Consider the following 12403-nt stretch of genomic DNA (forward strand, 5'->3'; position numbering starts at 1 on the left):
CTGAACATGAGCCAGCAGTGTGCCCAGGTGGCCAAGAAGGCCACCAGCATCCTGGCTTGTATCAGCACTAGTGTGGCCAGCAGGACTAGGGCAGGGATCGTCCCCCTGTACTGGGCACTGCTGAGGCTGCACCTCGAATCCTGGGTGCAGTTTTGGGCCCCTCACTGCAAGAAAGACCTTGAGGTGCTGGAGCGAGTCCAGAGAAGGGCAACAGGGTTGGTGAAGGGTCTGGAGCACAAGTGTGATGAGGAGCGGCTGAGGGACCTGGGGGTGTTTAGCCTGGAGAAAAGGAGGCTGAGGGGAGACCTTCTCGCTCCCTACAACCGCCTGCAAGGAGGGTGTAGCGAGGGGGGGTCGGTCTCTTCTCCCAAGTAACAAGTGACAGGACAGGAAGAAACGGCCTCAAGTTGCACCAGGGGAGGTTTAGATTGGAGATCAGGGACAATTTCTTCCCCCAAAGGGTTGTCAAGCGCTGGCACAGGCTGCCCAGGGCAGTGGTGGAGTCCCCATCTGTGGGGGGATTTAAAAGCCGTGTAGATGTGGTGCTGAGGGCCATGGGTTAGTGGTGGGCTTGGCAGTGCTGGGGTAACGGTTGGACTCGGTGATCTTATAGGTCCTTCCCAACCAAAACGATTCTGTGATTCTATGAGAGGGCTTTTGGCCATGGTGGATGTTTTGTGGGGGACAAGCCAGGCCCTTTGCTGTCTGCTGGGCTTTGCGGCCCCAGGGAGGAGCTGGGCATCCTTCCTCTCTGCCTCCTTGGAGTAAAGGGCTCACTGGCTCCTGGCGTGAGCATCCTCTCCTGTCTGTGTCTGTCACCCTGGGGACTGTGACCCTGGGGACCATCATCCTGTCCAGCTTCTCCTCATCTGCAGGATTGGGGATGGAGGTGGCTGCTGGGGATCTCCAGGCATCTGTGAAGGGCTGGGCTTGGCTGAGGTTTGTGTGAGCCCAGCCTGGGCTCCCGGGGACCAGTGATGGGGTCAGGGACAGGAACAGGCTGTGGGGTTGGGGCATGGTGAGCCGGGCTGCTGTGGGAGATGGGACATCATGAAGGCTTGGTGGTCTCAAGGCGGTTGTCCGTGTTGCAGCCATCTCCTTGGAGGTGGTTCAGGTTTGGAGGGTCAGAACTGAACTGGTTTTAGCCCCGTGGGGACGGGGGATTGTGCAAAGCTCCGGGATTGTGCTCTGTAAAACCAGGGTCCTGGGACAGGAGGAGGGGGAGTGGTGGGGAGTCAGCTCTGGAGTCACCGTGTGCCTGCGCTGGCTCCGTGACGAGGTCCTGGACTGCGAGGGCCGTGCCGGTGGTGACGTGTCCCTTCCTTCCTTCCAGGCTTGCCGCGATTTCCTGGACTTGGCCGAAACCCACAGCCGAAAATGGCAGCGGGCGCTGCAGTATGAGCGGGAGCAGCGGATCCGGCTGGAGGAGACCATCGAGCAGTTAGCCAAGCAGCACAACAGCTTGGAGCGGGCCTGCCGCGGGGCCCCCGGCCTCTCCGCCAGCACCACCGGCATCGCCAGCACCGCCAAGGGTGAGCGCCGGCGGGCTGTGCCGCGGGGCCGGGGCTGGTACGGGGCAGAGCCCGGCGGGAAGCCCTGGGATGGACCAGGGCTTTCTGCTCGGTTGCTCCCAGCGAGTGGGCGGGGATGGGAAGGATGCACAAGGCAATGCCCTCTGTGCCCGTGAGGTTTTTTAATGGATCCCATTACGCCATAATCCCTCTGCCATCCAGAGGGACCTTGATGGGCTTGAGATGTGGGGCCGTGCGAGCTGCATGGAGTTCAACAAGGCCAAGTGCAAGGTCCTGCACGTGGGTCGGGGCAATCCCAAGCACAAACACAGGCTGGGCGGAGAATGGAGTGAGAGCAGCCCTGAGGAGAAGGACTTGGGGGTGATGGGTGACGAGAAGCTCACCATGAGCCGGCAACGTGCGCTCACAGCCCAGAAAGCCAATGGTGTCCTGGGCTGCATCCCCAGCAGCGTGGCCAGCAGGGTGAGGGAGGGGATTCTGCCCCTCTGCTCCGCTCTCGTGAGACCCCCCCTGCAGTGCTGCGTCCAGCTCTGGGGGCACCAACACAAGAAGGACACGGAGCTGTTGGAGCGAGTCCAGAGGAGGCCACGGAGATGCTCAGAGGGCTGGAGCCCCTCTGCTCTGGAGACAGGCTGAGAGAGCTGGGGCTGTTCAGCCTGGAGAAGAGAAGGCTGCGGGGAGACCTTCTAGCACCTTCCAGTCCCTGAAGGGGCTACAGGAAAGCGGGAGAGGGGCTTTTTACCAGGGCGTGCAGTGACAGGACAAGGGGGAATGGTTTTAAACTGAAAGAGGGGAGATTGAGATGAGATTTGAGGAAGAAATTCTTTGCTGTGAGGGTGGTGAGACCCTGGCCCAGGTTGCCCAGAGAAGCTGTGGCTGCCCCCTCCCTGGCAGTGTTGAAGGCCAGGTTGGATGGGGCTTGGAGCAACCTGGTCTGGTGGAAGGTGTCCTTGCCCGTGGCAGGGGGTTGGAGCTGGATGGGCTTTAAGGTCCCTTCCAACCCAAACCAGTCCTTGATTCTGATTCTATAATTGTCCCTAATTGTCCTGCTGCTCCTTGCTTGGGGACTTGGATGCACCCAGGATGTGGTTGCAGGAGAGGGCTGTGTCCTCAGCTCGCTCACGCTATTTCAGACCATTTCAGTAGCCTTGACCCTCACTGGTGCGCACATCTCTGGCTGGTGGAGGGCAGCCACGGTGCTTGGATGAAGCCCAGGGTCCCCTGGCACTGCCGAGTTCACAGCTGCGCAGGGTGGTGGTGGCACGGCCGAGTTACTGGGCAATAAAATCTAACAAACAGCTTTGCATATTTGTGCCAAATCTCCTTCCCTGCGGGAGGCATTAGTTACAGCCTGGCTGCCAGAAACCGCAAATTGTGCCTTGTCTTATTTTTAGAGGATATATAGACTCAAGGGAGAGAACAGCGGCTGTGGTGGGGGGGCGATGGCAGTGCCAAGCACTGCCCTCCTTCTTGTAGGGCCTCAAGGAAACGGCCTCAAGTTGTGCCAGGGGAGGTTTAGATTGGAGATCAGGGACAATTTCTTCCCCAAAAGGGTTGTCAAGCCCTGGCACAGGCTGCCCAGGGCAGTGGTGGAGTCCCCTTCCCTGGGGGGATTTAAAAGCCGTGTAGATGTGGTGCTGAGGGCCATGGGTTAGTGGTGGGCTTGGCAGTGCTGGGTTAACGGTTGGACTTGATGATCTTCAGGGTCTTTTCCAACCTAAATGATTCTGTAGTGCAGATGGGAAGGGCAGGGGGGAAATGGCTGTAGGGCCAGGCACAAATCCAGCCTGACCCCATCGCAGGGGGTGACCCTGCTGCAGAGATGATGCAGGGAAGGAGGTTGCCAAACCCTGCCAGGAGGCCGAGCGAGCTGCTGCGGCGAGGTGACTGGAGCCGGGGCCGCTGTCCTGGTCCCTGTGCGTGGCCGGAGCGGCAGGTACCACCCAGAGGCCCCGAGAGCGGTGGTCTCCTGGCAGAGCGGTGGAGCCCGCGGCGAGGCTGCGCTGGGGGAGCAGGGCAGGAGCCAGGGAGCTGCAGCGGGTCTCAAAAGTCACCCAATTAATGTCTGCTCCCGGCTTCGTAGCGATCGCTCCCACTACAGCAGGGGAGGGAAACGTTTGTAAGTGCGGGGCTGGAAAACCTGACAGCTGGGAAGTCTCTGAGCATCACCTGAAACACGTGGCTGTTTGTTTCTGCTTTAATCCCGACTGGATTTCCCAGCAGATGGGGTGGTGCTGGAGGGGGACAAGCTGTAAAGGGAGCTGGCGTTCGAGGGGACACAGCGGGAGGCGGGTGGGCTCTGGGGACAGGCTCTGCTCCAGGGGTTCTAAAGGGGACCAGCAGCACCTGAGCATCCCAAACCCTTTGTGCCAACAGGGAGTGTCCAGTCTGCCAAGGGAGAGGCCAGTGATGAAGATGAAGAGACGGAGTATTTCGATGCCATGGAGGATGCTCCAGCTTTCATCACTGTAACCGCAGACCCCAAGCACCACAGGTACCAACCCCCACCCCAGGGCCACGTGTTGCACAGTGCAGCCTGGCCAAACCTGCTGCGAGTACGGGACGAGCAGGGGAGAGGTGGTTTGCCCGGTGCTGTGCTTGGGCTTGAGGGCAGCATCCCCTCCCGTGGGGATACTCTGCGTGCACGTACCCCGGCAAACAGGCTGCCTGTGCCCAGGGCTCTGCTCTGTGCCCGTCTGCTCTCGCATCCCTGGAGCGAGCGAGGGATGGTCCCAGCTATAGTGAAGCCGGTGAGGAAGGGCAGACGTCACGCCTGTGCTGTGGTACAGCTGAGTCCTCTGCCCCAGCAGCTGATGTGGGCTCGAGGGGAGCCTGGACAGGAGCTTGGAGGGAGATCCCTTGGAGCAGTGGGCAGAAGTGGGGAGGACCTTGCCTTCGTCTGCCTTGGCAACACCAAGTTGGGCGGGAGTGTTGATGTGCTGGAGGGCAGGAGGCTCTGCAGAGGGGTCTGGGCAGGCTGGATCCATGGGCCGAGGCCACTGTGTGAGGGTCAACAAGGCCAAGTGTCAGGTCCTGCACTTGGGGCACAACAACCCCCCGCACCGCTACAGGCTGGGGAAGAGTGGCTGGAAAGTACCTGGTGGGAAAGGACCTGGGGGTGTTGGTCGGTGGTGGCTGGATATGAGCCAGCAGTGTGCCCAGGTGGCCAAGGAGGCCACCAGCATCCTGGCTTGTATCAGCACTAGTGTGGCCAGCAGGACTAGGGCAGGGATCATCCCCCTGTACTGGGCACTGGTGAGGCCCCACCTCGAATCCTGGGTGCAGTTTTGGGCCCCTCACTACAAGAAAGACCTTGAGGTGCTGGAGCGAGTCCAGAGAAGGGCAACGGAGCTGGTGAAGTGTCTGGAGCACAAGTGTGATGGGGAGCGGCTGAGGGACCTGGGGGTGTTTAGTGTGGAGAAAAGGAGGCTGAGGGGAGACCTTCTCGCTCTCTACAACCGCCTGAAAGGAGGGTGTAGTGAGGTGGGGTCGGCCTCTTCTCCCAGGTAACAAGCGACAGGACAGGAAGAAACGGCCTCAAGTTGCACCAGGGGAGGTTTAGATTGGAGATCAGGGACAATTTCTTCCCCCAAAGGGTTGTCAAGCACTGGCACAGGCTGCCCAGGGCAGTGGTGGAGTCCCCATCTGTGGGGGGATTTAAAAGCCATGTAGATGTGGTGCTGAGGGCCATGGGTTAGTGGTGGCCTTGGCAGTGCTGGGTTAACGGCTGGACTCGATGATTTTAGTGGTCCTTTCCAACCAAGACGATTCTGTCATTCTGTGACCTGCTCTGACACCTCCCTGGATGTCTGTCTGGGATGGAGGCACCCATGGTCTGAGCCATGGTCACACTGCTGGGCTCGCTGGCAAACACGGATGCTCTTGGCCGTGGGCTGGGACACCTCGCGCTGAGCATCCCCTCCCAGCACCCCCACACAGCCTCCGACACCCTCTTGCCTTCCTGGCAGCACCCCGGGGTGGTGCAGACTGACGCTCTGGGTGATGGTGGCTGTGCTGCACCGACCCTGGCTCTTCTCTCCTCCTCTCTGCCCTTGCTCATGCTTTCTGTTTGGTACTTTCTTCCCCACAGGCGTTCGGGCAGTAACCTGAGTGGGGCCAGTGAGGGCCACCCTGAGGACTGGAACCTGGAGGACAACGTGAGTTGGCCGGGCAGAGCGGGAGGGATGGTCTCTGTGGGATGAAACCAGGGGAGAGGAGCAGGAGAGGAGGAGGTTGTTGGAGGGACTCTTAATCCGGATCCATCCCATGCCTCCCCAGTGGAGCAGAGTTAGTTGCTCTGTGAGCCGTGGTGGGGCGCAGATGTTGGTAGTCCTACAGCAGCACCCCAAACACCCTCCTAAGGGGAGCAGGACAGTGTTGGGGGACAATTGCACTGTTATGTCCCCCATGCCCTGGAGAACATGCTTCCAGCGACGGTCCCCTGTACAAGGGCGTACAGTGTCTCCTGTGCTGTGATTGCGGCTCCCAGGAGCTGCTGGGTCTAGTTGGGTCATACTGGGCAAGTCCGGCTTAGACCTGCGTTTCTTCTGTTGCTTCCACAGGTCTTTGAAGGCTCAAATCAAAGCAGCTGCAATGAGTCCACTTGCAAAGATCTCCTGCCGAAGAAAAGGAGGCGGACTCGCATCCCCGACAAACCCAACTACAGCCTTAACCTCTGGAGTATCATGAAGAACTGCATCGGCAAAGAGCTGTCCAAGATCCCCATGCCCGTAAGTGAGCGTGTCCCAGGCGTGAGGGCTGGTGGCGAGGGTGCTGCCGTGAGGGTTCAGTTTGGGCACGGCTCTTGGCTGTGCAAAGGATTTGGATTATGGCTCCAGGTGGTCCTGCCAGGTGCTGGAGTGGGACAGGAGCACATCACCAGCTCCCGTCCCTGTCCTGGGGGACTGGCTTTTGCACTGGCAGAGCCCTCTGAAACCACCTCACCCTTCTGCCCTCCTGCTCCACAGCAAAGATGTGTCCTCACTGCTCTGCTCTGCTGACTCTAAGCTCTGCGCTTTTTCCTGCGATTTATTTGCCCCTTGAAACCATCCACTGGCTGCCAGAGAGCCGGCACAGCCAGGGAGCGGGGCCAGCCAGGCAGGAGGAGGCTGTCCTCAGCGGCACGGGGCTCTAGTGCTAATTCATAGAATCACAGACTGGTTTGGGTTGGAAGGGACCTTAAAGTCCATCTAGTTCCAACCCCCTGCCACGGGCAGGGACACCCTCCACCAGACCAGGTTGCTCCAAGCCCCATCCAACCTGCCCTTGAACGCTGCCAGGGAGGGGGCAGCCACAGCTTCTCTGGGCAACCTGGGCCAGGGTCTCACCACCCTCACAGCAAATAATTTCTTCCTAATATCTCATCTCAATCTCCCCTCTTTCAGTTTAAAACCGTTCCCCCTCATCCTATCGCTCCACGCCCTTGTCAAAAGCCCCTCTCCAGCTTTCCTGTAGCCCCTTCAGGCACTGGAAGGTGCTAGAAGGTCTCCCTGGAGCCTTCTCTTCTCCAGGCTGAACAGCCCCAGCTCTCTCAGCCTGTCCCCAGAGCAGAGGGGCTCCAGCCCTCTGAGCATCTCCGTGGCCTCCTCTGGGCTCGCTCCAACAGCTCCGTGTCCTTCTTGTGTTGGGGCCCCAGAGCTGGACGCAGCACTGCAGGGGGGGTCTCCTGAGAGCGGAGCAGAGGGGCAGAATCCCCTCCCTCGCCCTGCTGGCCACGCTGCTGGGGATGCAGCCCAGGGTGCGGTTGGCAAGACCCAGAGAGAGGAGCTGGCAGCGAGTGGCTGACGCTGGGCTGAGCCCCTTCGTTACACCCCATGGCTCTGTTGAAGAGTTCAGCGAGGCAGCAGTGCTGGGGAAGCAGATTCCCTCGCCCCAGGGAGGGGATGGAGTTATTACATCCCCCGAGCCGGCATCGGTGGCTGCTGTGCAAGCAGAACATATTGCTCTCAGCTTTGGACTCTGCTTTAGCAGCTCCTGGAATGATTTGATTGATAGGGAAGGTATAAATTTCCTCTCTCCAGGCACCAGCAGCTGTTGGTATTTCACGTCCTGAGCTTATTTCTGTACCCATCGCGCCTTTATCTGATATTGATGTTGCGGCAGAAATGCTAACGGACGGCGCTGGGCTGTGTGTCTTGGCTGGAAATAGCACAAAGAAGAGACAAGCTCATCGCTCTTGCTCAGAGAGTGTCAGGCACTGCTTTAAGAAGAGACAAAATACAATCAATTCAGCATCGAAGCCCCTATAACACGCTCCTTCCCCTTTACCCAGCAAAGGAAGGACCCTGAATACGGCTCCAGGGCTACAGTTCACACTTTGCTGGGCTACTTCCACTCCAGCCAGCGCCACAATAACCCCCAGTTACACCCAGCTGGCTTACAACTCTCCCAGGCTCGCAGGGCTTTGCGGTTTTGGGGGAAATGGATTCCTTACGATGGCACCCAGATCCATCCACACGCTTACTGGGCTGGGGCAGACCTGCCAGAGAACCGGCAGCCTGGAAGGGGCTGGTTTGCTCTGCAAAAAAGGGCTGTAGTTTGGGGGGAGCTTTGGTGAGAGTGGTTAGAGAGCGGCCCGGTGGAAAGAGCCCTGGGGGTGCTGATCGACAGCCGGCTAAACATGAGCCAGCAGTGTGCCCAGGTGGCCAAGAAGGCCAATGGCATCCTGGCCTCTATCAGGAATAGTGTAGCCAGCTGGTCTAGGGAAGTGATCGTCCCTCTGTACTCGGCACTGGTGAGGCCGCACCTTGAATCCTGTGTCCAGTTCTGGGCCCCGCACTTCAAGAAAGATGTTGAGGTGTTGGAGCGAGTGCAGAGGAGGGCGACCAAACTGGTGAAGGGTCTGGAGGGTCTGACCTAGAGGAACGGCTGAGGGAGCTGGGGGTGTTTAGCCTGGAGAAGAGGAGGCTCAGAGGTGACCTTAGTGCAGTCTACAACTACCTGAAGGGAGGGTGTAGCGCAGTGGGAGTCGGCCTCTTCTCCCGGGCAACCAGCGATAGGACAAGAGGACACAGCCTCAAGCTTCGCCAGGGGAGGTTCAGGTTGGACATTAGGAAGCATTTCTTCTCAGCAAGGGTCATTAGCCATTGGAAGGGGCTGCCCAGGGAGTTGGTGCAGTCACCATCTCTGGAGGGGTTTAAGAAAAGCCTGGACATGGCACTTAGTGCCCTGGTCTAGTTGCCATGGTGGTGTCAGGGCAATGGTTGGACTCGATGATCCCAGAGGGCTCTTCCAACCTCATTGATTTTGTGATTCTGTGGTTTCATCCGCATGTGTGAGGCACAGGGTTATTTATCTGCAAGAATTAAACGCACATCCCCCTTTACTCTCTGCGGCAGCCCATGCCAGGGGGGGTCCTGCAGACAGACCCCTGCCAGCAGGAGGGTTGGAACTAGATGATCTTTAAGGTCCCTTCCAACCCAAACCAGTCTGTGGTTCCATGACTATGTCTGTACAGACACAGAGGCAGGGAGATGCTTTGCACCCCACAAACTCAGCCGCACGCGGCATTTCTTTGGGAGATTCACCCCAAGAATAAAGCAACAAGAGGCAATTTAATCTCCTTCCAACAGCCCTTTAAGTTCCCTCTCCGTAGCAAGTGTTCTCGGAGCGCAGGAGAAGGTGGCAGCTCTGCGGATGGAGACGAAGCTGCCGAGCGAGGGCTTTCAAGGTGACGTTGTGATGAACGGAGTGAAGGAGGAGGAGGAGGAGAAGGAAGCAGAGCAGCCAGCTTGGGGAGGGCTGGTTGGAAACGTGGTTAACGATAGTATGAGATTCTTTTGGGCAAATAAGAGCGTTTCTGAGACCCCCATATCCCCTTCCCTGGGGCTGTGATGGACCGAAGAACCTCTCCTTCATTTTTCTCCTCTGAATTCTGCATTTTGGGTGGGTTCATCTTCCTTCCTCCGTGGAAGGGTTTTGCGTTGCCGTTGCCCGAGCGGTGCCGGTGGAGGGGAGGCAGTTGCCGGCTTTGTTCTTGTGCCGCCTGCGTCTCTCCCTCTCTCTCTCAGGCCAGCAGTGATTTGCTTTGTTGTGCGGGTGTGATGCTGCCCTTGCAGCACAGCTCTTGGTTCCTCCGGTGCTGTAAGATCCCTGCTCCTGAAATCCCTGAGTGGACTATCTGGGGTTGGTTTCCTTTAGTGTGAAATACGTAACTTGGCTTATAGAAGCGGTTCTCCCATCCTTCAGCCATCCACTCCTTCTAAAATACACTTCTTTGTTCTGAACTGAAAGTAAAAAGCGAATTTCACGTGGTTTTGAGGCAGGAGACCTTCGGAGACAAAATATTTCCATCTTCCTTTCAATTATTTTTTTCTCTCAGTTCTTTACAGAACAAAAAATATCGCTAAAATAACCATTTTTTTCCCAGAGGTGTTTGCAGCGTGTCCGACCTGGCACAGTTTTCTAATTGGCAAAGCAATGACTTGGGAGGGGGGGAAATACGACCCAGTGGCGCTCCCAGCTCTCTGCCCCGTGGAGCATCGCCGCTGCCTCCAGCTCGCACGTGCAGTTTGGGTGCTGTCGTGGGGCTGCGGTCCCAGGAGCAGGGACACCCCGAAATGGGGCTTTTCAGGGTTTTCCAAGCAACTGGGCTGCAGCCTGGCACGGGGACGGCTTTGCCAGGAGGCGAGGGAGGGCAGCCCGGGGAGCAGCACGTCTCTGCCCCGCGTCGCCTCCTGCTCGGGGCCGGGGGATGTTGGCCAGGAGGCACAGGGGAGCTGGTCTGGCTGCTGAGGCTCGTTTTGGGGGTCACCGATGCTCCATCACCAGAGCAAGGGGCGATACCTGGTTAGCTTGCGGGGCTGCCGGCTCCCTGGGAACCTCAGCTGGGAACCTCAAAGCCTTCATGTCCGTGGTGCAGTTCAGGGAGCACAGCAGAGCACGTGGCTCTGGCTGTTACCTAACGTCTGCGTGACGCTGCAGAGGCGTCGGCACATCCAGCCCCGCGCCAGGAGCTGCCCTGCGCGCCTGCACCTTCGCTTGGGCACAGTTTCTCTCTGCCCTGGATCCCTGACTCGTGGAGAGCATCGCGCCGTGCTCGGGGGCCAGACGTGCGGGATGCCGGCGGTTAGCGGGGCACGGTGCTGGGGGAGAAGTGCCCGGCTTGGCATCGCTCCTGCTTTGCTAACCCTTACCTGTCACCCACCAGGTGAACTTCAACGAGCCGCTCTCCATGCTGCAGAGGCTGACGGAGGACCTGGAGTACCACGAGCTGCTGGACAAAGCGGTCAAGTGCGAGAGCTCCACGGAGCAGATGTGCTTCGTCGCGGCGTTTTCGGTGTCTTCCTACTCGACGACTGTCCACCGCACCGCAAAGCCATTCAACCCGCTGCTGGGGGAGACCTACGAGCTTGACCGGCTGGAGGAGTTCGGTTTCCGTTCCCTCTGCGAGCAGGTGAGCCAGGCTCTGCGGATGAGCTCTGCATGTCTGCCCCACTGCTTGGCTCCAGCCAGAGCAGCCCTTCCCTGAAGGAGACCCAGCATCTCCTCGCACTGAGCCTTCCTCCCGGCTGTGACAGCCAGTGGGTTGCTGGTGGTGTTGGCAGCAGCAGCAGCAGTCACAGCCCAAGCTGTTTTTCAGAAGCAGGAGGCCAGTGGGCCTGTGCCAGCGTTGCAGAGCAGGAGGTGGGGAACAAGGGGAGGGGAAAGGTGTCCATCATCCTGCCAGGTCTCCCGGCAGCCTGCCTGGACCTGGGGTTGCTGTCACATCTCAATACTTGAGCAGAAAGGGAGAAGCTCTCCTCACACAGGCTCCCTCCCAGCCATGTCATAGACTCACAGGCCGGTTGGGGCTGGAAGGAATCTCTGGAGATCATCCAGCCCAACCCCTGCCAAAGCAGGGTCACCCAGAGCATGTTGCACAGGGTAGTGTCCAGGCGGGTTTGAATATCTCCAGAGAAGGAGACTCCCCCCCTCCCTGGGCAGCCTGTGCCAGGGCTCTGGCACCCTCACAGTGAAGAAGTTTTTGCTCATATTCAGATGGAACTTACCATGTTTCAGTTTGTGCCCGTTGCCCCTTGTCCTGTCTCTGGGCACCACTGAGAAGAGTCTGGCCCCATCCCCTTGACACCCACCCCTAAGGTATCTGTAAGCATTGATAAGATCCCCCTCAGTCTGCTCTTCTCCAGCTGAACAGCCCCAGCTCCCTCAGCCTCTCCTCGTAGCAGAGATGCTCCAGCCCTCTGACCATCTCTGTACCCCTCCGCTGGACTCTCCCCAGTAGCTCCTTGTCTGTCTTGAACTGGGGGGCCCAGAACTGGACCCAGTTACTCCAGGTGTGGCCTCACCAGGGCAGTGTAGAGGGGGAGGAGAACCTCCCTTGACCTGCTGGCCACACTCTTCCTCATGCACCCCAGGACACCACTGGCCTTCCTGGTCCCAAGGGCACATTGTTGGGAGGCAGAGCAGAGGCAGCAGCATCACTCCAGGCATCCCCCGGCTCTTTGCTGTGAAGGTCGCAGAGCTCAGGTTCCTCACAGCGTCACACCTTCACCTCAGCAGCATCACCACACCTTCACCTCCCCACACCCGGCAGCGATTCCCCTGTCCTGCCTCACAGCCAAATTCCCCAGCTGGCTTTGTGCACAGCGGAGAGAAGTTAATCTCTCTGTTCTCCATCACCTCCCTGGTACCCGTCGCCCTGGGCTGTCACCCTGCTCAGCCCGGCGTTAGGAGGTGGCAGATGGTGCCACCAGAGGATGCTCGCTCCGTCCCTTAGCCAGCGACACCCCTGATCTTCCCCGGCTACAGCGAGGACACGGGGGGTTTATCACCCTCCTTTGGGCTGCGGTGATGAAGCCCAGCGCTGCCTGTCGGGTACCGCTGGGCAGCCCTGACCGCATCACTCCCACACCTTGCCATCCCTTTTCTCA

At 59.0% G+C, this 12403-nt stretch overlaps 1 protein-coding gene across 1 annotated transcript in view; it reads left to right on the forward strand.

Moving 5' to 3' along the window:
* The window catches only part of OSBP2 (oxysterol binding protein 2), a 142959-nt gene that overhangs the window by 120607 nt on the left and 9949 nt on the right, over positions 1-12403 (forward strand). The window contains 5 exon segments of the mRNA XM_068412791.1: positions 1334-1532; positions 3909-4026; positions 5623-5689; positions 6095-6262; positions 10681-10926. Coding sequence (XP_068268892.1) covers positions 1334-1532; positions 3909-4026; positions 5623-5689; positions 6095-6262; positions 10681-10926 — 798 coding nt within the window.

Source organism: Nyctibius grandis, chromosome 14 (genome assembly GCF_013368605.1).
Source record: "Nyctibius grandis isolate bNycGra1 chromosome 14, bNycGra1.pri, whole genome shotgun sequence".
Classification (NCBI taxonomy): Eukaryota; Metazoa; Chordata; class Aves; order Nyctibiiformes; family Nyctibiidae; genus Nyctibius; species Nyctibius grandis.